Consider the following 8,880-nt stretch of genomic DNA (forward strand, 5'->3'; position numbering starts at 1 on the left):
AAATTACATTAAAAGTCTGCTAAAATAATACATAACACATTTTTAAAACTGCCGTAATTCTTCCTGAACACCTATTTTCAACTTCTGTTCATATTTCTTCATGAACAACTATGCATGGATGGGCTCTGGTCTGTGGACTACAGTTTGAATATAACTGATACTTTCAGGGACAGGAGGTATACCCAAACCCTGCCTTCCCTGTCCTGGCCTGCACGATGGTGGCAGAGCCCCTCTGGAACAGGGCAACTTCAGTCCTTCCAGGCTGGAGATTTGTAAGTGAGACCCACCGTGAAAAGTGAGATTTTATAGCCTCTCCAGACTGTATTCCTCCTTGATTGTATTTACTCACCCTCTTCGCTGTCACAAAGAATTCTAGGAGATTTGTGCAAATAAAACAGAATCATTTTAAAGGATGACAAGAAGCCCAGTGAAATGCAGGGTTAGCTAGCGTGGGAGAAGCTGCCCCATCTGAGTCCCAGACAGAGTCCCGAGTGTGTAGGTGGCCAAGTCATATCAAGTTGGATGTGAGAGGTGGTTGATACTTTTGCATTCTGGAAGGAGTGAGTACCATGGTGGGCTTTCAAGGGATCAAGATGATGCATACTCAACTTGGTGATATAAAACAAGATTTCTGGTCATACATATTTTACCTATGGTCATTTCTAACATTGCTCTTCAATAAAAGGATGCCCATTGGTGGTTCTGTGGAGGAACATTGTTCCCAGTACCCTGAGATCCTACAACACCAAGGGTGTCGAACTGGCATCTGGATTTCTCTAGTTTCATAGGCTAGCTGGTACCATCACCAGTCTCAGGGCTGCAGGGAGAGAGAGAGGGACAGACACAGAGACCGGAAAAGAGAGAAACAGAGACAAACACGGAGATTCAGAGGGACAAATACAGACAGAGAGAGACGAGGACAGACAGACACACAGAGAGACAGAGAGAGACAGACAGACAGAGGTAGAGAGGGCGCGCGCACATACACGGAGAGAGGGGCAAACAAACAGGGTAAGGTGAGAAGGAAGAATCAGGAGGAGGGACAGGGCTGCCCTGGGGAGGGGCCCGCAGTGGGCGGGCTCACAGAGGACCGGCAGCTCAGGGAGTCTGGCTTGCTTGGGCCCTTCCCTGGTGAGAAGCCTCGGAGCCTTGCTCAGCCCTCCCAGGTCCCTTGTTGTCTGACACGAGCAACCTCGTCCTCTGTGTGACTGCTCATCTCTCCCTTCCCCCGCTCCTCCTCACTCTCCCCCACACACCCTTTGAGTCTGCGGGTCCTACATATCGCCTTCAGAGCTCTCTTTCTTTCTCCCTGAATTCCACACGCACTTGTGCCCCACAAGCATTAGGGTCCACGGGGGGAAGCCTGTGTTCCGCCTGGGACCGAGAAGACCCCTGTGTGTGAAGAACCAGTAGAGCCAACGCCAGGGAAGGTTGTGCAGAGAGAAAGTTCTAGAGTGTGTGGAGGGGTGATGGCCAAGCTGGCATTCCTTAGGGTCTGGATACATGCTCAGAGCAGGGCGTCTGCATACAAATGAGTGTGGGGTGCGGGGGCTAGGGAGGGAGGAGAAGGAGTGAGAGTGGGGAGAAGCGAGAACACTGCATTGGGAGTCTGTCTCAGGCTGCTGAGCTGGCTCAGGGATGGGAGAAGACTGGACGCAGCCTCATGGGGAATTTCCGGGGTCAGCTGGGGTGACATCCACTCCAGGTACCACTCAGTGCTGGGGAGCTCTAGGTACAGCAGAGACTGGTGGGGTGCTGGGTGGCAGGAAAGGGGAACCGACAGGACAAGGAGGGCCAGGCTGTCTGTGCAGGTAAAGACACTGCTGCTGGAACTCCAGGAAGGTTAGAGGGGAGGGTGGAGGGGAGGTGAGAACAGAGGCAGAAGGTGGTGCGATGGGGCGTTGCAGTCTGTGCAGGAGATGAAGGGGCCTGGCTTTGCGGGAACAGGGCAGGGGAGAAAACAGGCTGACCTCCAGGGTCAGCCCCAGGGGAGGGGAGGGGATCACAAGATGCCATCAGCCCAGACATGTGAAGTGGGCGGCAGGTGCCTGTAGCACATCGTCAGCTGTGTACTGAGTATAGTTCTTCAAGGCTTCTGTGTGTTCCCCTTGACCATGATGCCTGTTCTGTATTCACATAGATCTTTCTGATCAATTCTAATTAAACAAGAATTCAGTCTGGATCAGGGGAGTGAGGGAGAGGGAGCTAGTGCCTCCTGGTAGGTCTGCAGTACATGGCCCCGTGGGATGCTGGTGGCTGGCCTCTGGGATCAGGTGCCCAGGCCTGTGTTCTGTCACCTTCCAGGTCCCTTCTCTGGACCCCTCTGTCACATGAGGAGACCAGAACACACGTTCTTGGAGGTCTCTGCAACTTTCAACATTCTGGTCTTAGGGCTGTCTCTCTGTGCCTCTGCTGGGACCTTTGGACCTTGAACATCTAGGGTGAAGGACACTTCCAAGATGGTCCTGGGGAGGCGGTTGGCTCTTTAAATCCCCACGGGATGCAGCGCCACCTCCTCCTCCCCTTCCACCCTCCCACCAAGACTACACCAACTTCAAAGCCTAATTACTCCCAATTTGGGCTGTTTCCTTGTTTCTCCAGGTGAGGAAGTCCCTGTCACTTTCACTTTCATATGCAAGGAGTTGGGGGTGGGGTGGGGAGAAGTGATGAGAGCAGTGACTTAATTTTGGGGAGGGAAGGTGAAATGGAATACCAACTAGGCAGGCTGAGTGTGAAGGTGAGAAGTTATAAAGAGAGGGTCCCCCCCAACTCCAATGCCTCACTGAGGGGTGGGGAAGCAGGAGAGGGGGTGGGCAAGAAAAAAGAAGGAGCCACCTGTGGGAAACTCCATTAGGTTGGATATGAAGATAGAGTGCCTTCCTGCTGCTGTTAAACGCCATTTCTTTCTTTGTGAGCCCTCCTTTCCATTATGCACATGTGCACCGTGGACAGACCACATCCTTGCTGTGTCCAGATGGCCTGGGGGCAGAGGGAAGGAAGAGAGAAAAGTGCTGGTCCTCAATGAGCCTTGAGGTTGTGGCCCCCGAAGATGCTTCTCAAGAAACAAGAGAACCACTGAGTGCGAGAATCATATGGAGAGCAAAGTGGGGCGTGGGGGGGGGGGCGGTTCCGTGGCACCCTCTTCCCTTTGGGGTTAGAGTTGCTCTAGACTCTTGATTGGGTGGGCCATTGAAAGGGAGGGGGTGGGGACAGGACGCCCCTCCCCACTCACCTGGAGAATGCCGGAAGCACCAAGCATGCCCCAGGATCTTTCAGATGGAACACATCTGGCCCAGGCGGAAGGGGTGGCATAGGTGTGTTGAGGGGAGCAAGGGCAGGGACGCCCAGGGCCGAGAGGACAAACATTCAACGGCGTTGGGTGGCCAGAGGCTGGTGACAGGGCCCTTCTTTCTGGAAGAAGCGCGGGGGCGAAGGCGCTTCCTCTAGCGCCCAGGAATGCAGCGGCGGCGGGCTCTAATTAGAGGCCCCCGCGGCAGCAGGCGGCCGAGGGCTCTCTCCGACGCGCTTCTCTGGTTCCCCGGGAGTCAGTGTCCCCGCGTTCGTAGGCACGCCCGCCGCAGCCAGGAGCTGCAGGTGCCGCGCGGGTGCGGGACGCGCCGGGGTCTCCGCAACACGTCCCCGCCGCCCTGCCATCTCTCCCAAGCCCTCGTACCCGCCGGTGCCTCCTTCTTGAGCCCCGCCCCGTCCCGCCAGGCTGCGCCTGGACCCGCGCCGCACACCTAGGGCGCCCCCGCTCCTGAACAATCTCGAAGAGAAAAATTATTATCGGATTAGATGTACTTCGGCTCACTCAGTCTCCCCCCGCCCCAACTTCCCCTCGGCATAATTATTATAATTCCAGGCAAGCCGTCGGAGAGAGTTCCTGGTGTGTGTGTGTGCGCGTGCGTGCGCGCGCATGTGTATGTGAAGGCTTGTCTCTGATCTGGGTCTCCTCCAGCGGCGCGTTCAGGCCCCTCGGCTCCCTTATTTCCCCCAGCTGTGTTCGTCAAATCTTGAGCATCTCAGAGAGCCCTTGCCCTCGCCCCTGGGGAGCTGGAGTGACCCTTGCCTGTGGGGACTCTACCGAAGTAGCTTCCCTCCTCCCCTCAGGATTTGTGCTGTAGACCCTCAGGACCTTCTCTTGGTTCATCTGCCCTTCCATCACCAGGTTTAGGAGGGTTTCACGGGAATGTGTCTTGCCTGGGGGTGGAAGACGTCTCGGATGTGGGTTTGCGGAGCCTCTCACTAAGGAGCCCTCAAACTCGATGCTTTCTCCCTCTTTACCTCTCCCGAAGCCCCTTCTTACATCTCGTTCGGGACTGCAGCAGGAAGACGCAGCAGGGCCAGGTGCTGGCCGCGGTGCGCCCGCCACTCCCGGCCGGGTCCCCGCAGTCTTTACGTAACTACGCTGCTTCGAGCTGTTCGGTCTTGTCTCACTGACTTTGCTTTAAGGTGTGTGTGCGCGTGTGTGGTGTGTAAGACATGTCCTTAAAGAAAGTCTCAGGCGGATCTCCCTCTCCCAGCTTGTACTCCTGGCTTCTCTTGACCTCGGGCTGCCCAAGCGTTCGTGCCACTCGTGTGGATCCAGTTTCTGCCTCTCGCAGCTCACTGCTCGCCCCGTCCGACGCCGGGAGCTCCTCTATGCCCGAGAGATCAATGTCCCCGGAAACTCCGCCACCCGCGTCCCAGCCCCGGCCCGAACAGGTCGAAAGTGGCCGCCAAGGAAAACAAACCACCCGCGGAACAGGAGGGCAGGGCAGAGCGCGGGCTCCGGGCCACCGCGGGGCCCTGCCCGAGGGGACGGTGACTGGGGGACGCACACAGGCCGGGGAGAACGTGAAGAAGGCTCACTCACCACCAGATCGGGTAGTTGCCCAGCGCTTGCTTCAGGCCGTAGAGGAATATGAAATATCCGAGCGGGGCCATCGCCGGGCGGGAGATCTCGGAGGGCCAGGAGTCCGCCCCGAGAGCGCGGGCGCCGGAGCGGGCCGGGCCCTGGGAGCTCGCGGGCGGCGGCGCTGGGCCCTCCTGCGGCCGCGGGGTGCGCGGGGTGCGCGGGTGAGCGCGGGTGCGCGGGCTCCGAGGGCGGCGCTGAGCCAGGTGGGCCGGCAGCCGGGCGGCGGGCCGGGGCCCGGGGCAGCGCGGGACGGCGGGGGCGGGGCAGCGCCGCGGGGGGCGCCCGCCGGGGCCGGGGCCGGGGCGGGGCAGACAGGGGGCGGGCGGGGCCCTGGGAGCTAGCTCGGAGGCGGCTGCGGCGCCCGCCCCTCCCGTGGCCGCGAGGAGCGCGGGGGTGCCAGGGGTGTGCGGGGGTGCGCGGGTGCGCCGGCTGCAAGGTTTGCGTTGTGCCGGACTGGCAGCTGGCCAGGCGGCGGCCGGACAGAGGTTACAGAGTCCGCAGGTAACCCGTCTGAGCTCCCGGGCCGCGCCCCCTCGGGGCTCATGGACGGTTCCTGAGGTTTGGAGCCCCGCGCTCCCTGCGCTCACTGTGGGACGCGCTGTCCCGCTGCCGATCCCGCTCCTGTGTCGTCGCGCGCTCTGCCCCTCGCCCTCAGGTGCTTGGGCTGCGGCTCCATTTCGTCCATCCCCTTACTGGGGGCCCGTTCGTCCGAGGCTGGGCTCCTTGAGCTGCGCCTTGCGGCTCTGCTGGGAGCTGGGCCAATGGCGAGCGGCCAGGACAAGGCGAGGCCTGCCTGGGGACAGCCGCTGGGTGGGCATCTAGGGTGCAGCCACGTTTCTGAAGGTCACTATTGGGAAACAGCCCAGCTCTGTTTAGGGTCCAGGTGTTGAGGTCTACACGTTCTCTCCACACACCACTAGGGAAGGGAACAGCAGTCCTGGTGCTTCTGGGCCCCAGGGACAGTGTAGCCAATTGGTGCCCAGGCTCTGGGACCACAGTCTGCCCAGGGCTGCTGGCTTCTTCAGCCAGAAGTGATTTCTGACAACTCTGGTAAGCCTTATGATTTTTGCTGATGGGGAAAGGGAAGACCAGAGAGGGTAAGTGACTTATCCAAGGTCACAAAGAGTGGCTAGCCAGTTCTCTAGCTCCTAGCCCACTGCAAGGCTCTGTTTGCATATTCATCTGTAGCCCAGGGAGACAGGAGCCAGAGTTATTTGGGGATAGGAAGATCCAAGTCAAGAGGTCTTCCCAGTTTCTCTTCCCTCCCCCACTTTGTGTATTAGCAGGAGACCCAGTCAGTCTCAATGACTGTGAATAAAGGGGGGGCAGGAATCCATGCTACTGTTTTGCAATTGAGAGGAGAACTGTGAATAAAAATCCCAACTCCAGGCTCTTCTGTATTGTCTCTTCGTGTCGACCATCTGCCTCTCCAGAGCCCTGAGCCTTGCCTTACCATGTGATCTGCAGAGTGTGTGGCTCCACCGAGAGGCCTCTGGCTGGCATGTGGCTGCTTCTCAGGGCAGAGAGTGAATTAGTGACCCTACAGGTTTAGTACGGGCTGGAGAACTAGAGGCAGGCCATACCCCTTGACATGCTGGCCCATCCACCTTGGTTTTCCCATCTGTAGCGGGTGCTTGTGGGGTCCTGCAGATATGGAGCAAGAGCCATTCTCTTTCAAGGAGTGTTGCCTTTTCCAGGCACTGCCAGTGGGATCCAGTTGAGTCTACGCATGCCTGGTCCTTCTACCCCTCCTCTGAGTCACCGTGCCCCCTCACCCGCAGAGGGAAGGAGGGAAGAGTTTTGGAATGAGGCAGGTTGGGGAGTTAGCTCGTCCTCTTCTGGACTTCCCCTCTCTCTCAGTGAAAATCCCACCCAATTATCGCATTACTGGGGACCTGGGCTGTGGGCGTAGGGTGGGGCCAATCCTGATGCAGCAGGCTCCCACCCCCCTCCCCACTGGGGCCCTGGGATTAGAGGCTGCTGGCTCCTCACACACAAGAGGAGTGGATAGCTGTGTCCTACCCAACGGTGGACTGTCCCTCTGTGATGGGCTCTCGGGAGGACGGAGCTGGTGGGTGCTGTCTCCGAAGTCCTGCCTCCTGCCTCCTCATCTGCCACACCCCTCCAGTCTTCCTTTGCTGCTTGCTTCTCTCTCATTTGGTCCCTGCTTGCCTGTGACCCTGTGGACTGTAGCCCACCAGGCTCCTCTGTCCATGGGATTTCTCAGACAAGACAATGGAGTGAGTTGCCATTTCCTTCTCCAGGGAATCTTCCTGACCTGGGGCTGGAACCCGTGTTTCCTCCTTTGCAGGTGGATTCATTACCTCTAAGCCACTGGGAAATGAACCAGCCCATTCATTTGGTCCCTGCTCTCTGCCTAAGTTATGTGGTAGAGTGGAAGAGAGAGGCTGGGCACCCTGAGCTTGGGCAGCCTCCTATGGTGCAGGGAGAGACAGAGAGAGAGATAACTGCTCTGATTCCTCTCCCACTTGAAGACTCCCAGGTCTTTAGAGTTCCCTGAAAAATGTGCATCTCAGTGCGCCTTTGGGCGAGCTGTAGCCAGGGCAAGTTGCATGGTGGCGCCACGCTGGGGGCTTCTCGAGCTGGCCCTTTCCACATTTCTGATCTTGCAGGGTCCTTTTCCTTTGCTGCCATTCTGTAGTTTTTTGGAGGCTTTGACCTCAAACAGCCCATGTAAGTGTAGAGAAGAGGGGGAACAGCGATCCCTAGTTGGGTAGCAGGACCTCAGAGGAAAGTCTGGAGAGCAGTGCCACCCGAGTCCAGATGGTGAGGGCTACCAGCCCTCCACAGACCCTGTGAGGCTCTCATGGGGGTTGTGGCATGAAGAAACGGGGATCCCAGTGCCTTCTCTGGGTATCATAGAAGCCCCTTGAGTAGCCCAGGATCATGGGGATAGGGGCCATCCCCAGGTTGGGGTAGTGAAAAGTACAGGGGCAGGAGGGGGATGTTTCCATTATAGCTGAGTCGATGGGATTCTTTCCTGCCCCCTGATGTTCAGCTGGAAATTCTGCAGCCTGACTTAAGGACAGAGTCAGCCTTGCGGTGTGGCATGTCTGCTCTGCGCTGCTGCTCCCTGCTCACGCTGGCCATGGAGTCTGGGTTCCTTCCCTGAAGGTGAAGGGGAGGAGGCCTTCCTGGCAGCGCCCTCTGCTGTCACACAATGGGAGCTTCTAGGACTGGCCCATGGTCTCAGGTCTAATACAACATTCTGAAGAATTATGGATGCCCTTGGAGAAAAGTTTTTCTTTTTTTTTTTTTTTTGCCTCACCATAGATCTTCCAGAGGCCCCTTGGGGCTGCTTCCTTCCAGAGTTGTCCCAGAGGAGAAGGAAGGTATGGTCCCAGGAGCGTTGGCGGTCCCTGCTAGGAAACGGGGAAGGGAGGGCAAGGACCCAGTGTCGGGGCTGGAGCCCAGATGAGAGGGCAATTTGCTTTCTGAGCTAGTGAACCCTGGTCCGTGGTAGCATTTGAATCCTAGTCTGGTAGGTATCAGGTAGAAATCCTTCTGGTACTGGGGAAAGGGCCGCCAGGCTTTCAGACACTAAATGACTAATCAGTCTCTTTCTTCTTTTTCAAAAAGTTGAGGGATTAAAAAATAAAGTGGCAAAAAATTTTTTTTAAAGTTGAGAGGAGACAGGAGAGGCTTTGGGTAGCTGAGAAGCCCTGCAGCTGTGACCTTGGAGGGACTACAAGAGGAAAGGGTGAAAGTCTAAAGTCAGAGGAGGGGTGCTCTTTTTACCTCCAGGCCCATTTGGTTCTAAGCTCTTTCTGGCAGCTTCCGTGACCTGCTGTGGGGCTGTCATTACTGGGACATCTGCTCTTCAGAGGGAGGTGCTTATATTCAGAGGCAGAATTTCTGTCCATTTTCTGTCCTTTTTGCCTCAGGCCAAAAAAATGCATAATAGTTTTGTTTAGCTATGTATAGTTTTATTAGGTCCAAATCGGAGAAGGAAATGGCAACCC

At 57.3% G+C, this 8,880-nt stretch overlaps 1 protein-coding gene across 2 annotated transcripts in view; it reads right to left on the reverse strand.

Annotated features, from left to right (window-relative positions):
- The window catches only part of WNT3A (Wnt family member 3A), a 72,677-nt gene extending 67,515 nt beyond the window's left edge, over window positions 1-5,162 (reverse strand). The window contains exon 1 of one of the 2 annotated variants that reach the window (XM_086408020.1): window positions 4,856-5,162. In XM_086408020.1, coding sequence (XP_086264146.1) covers window positions 4,856-4,926 — 71 coding nt within the window. In that variant the 5' untranslated portion in view covers window positions 4,927-5,162. The remainder of the gene's footprint in view (window positions 1-4,855) is intronic. The other variant, XM_086408021.1, reaches the window with a different exon arrangement.
- Window positions 5,163-8,880: the final 3,718 nt, after the last annotated feature.

The sequence above is a fragment of the Bos grunniens genome, chromosome 7 (assembly GCF_055505025.1).
Source record: "Bos grunniens cultivar Pamir isolate PY7600 chromosome 7, Bosgru_T2T1.0, whole genome shotgun sequence".
In the NCBI taxonomy this organism is placed as follows: domain Eukaryota; kingdom Metazoa; phylum Chordata; class Mammalia; order Artiodactyla; family Bovidae; genus Bos; species Bos grunniens.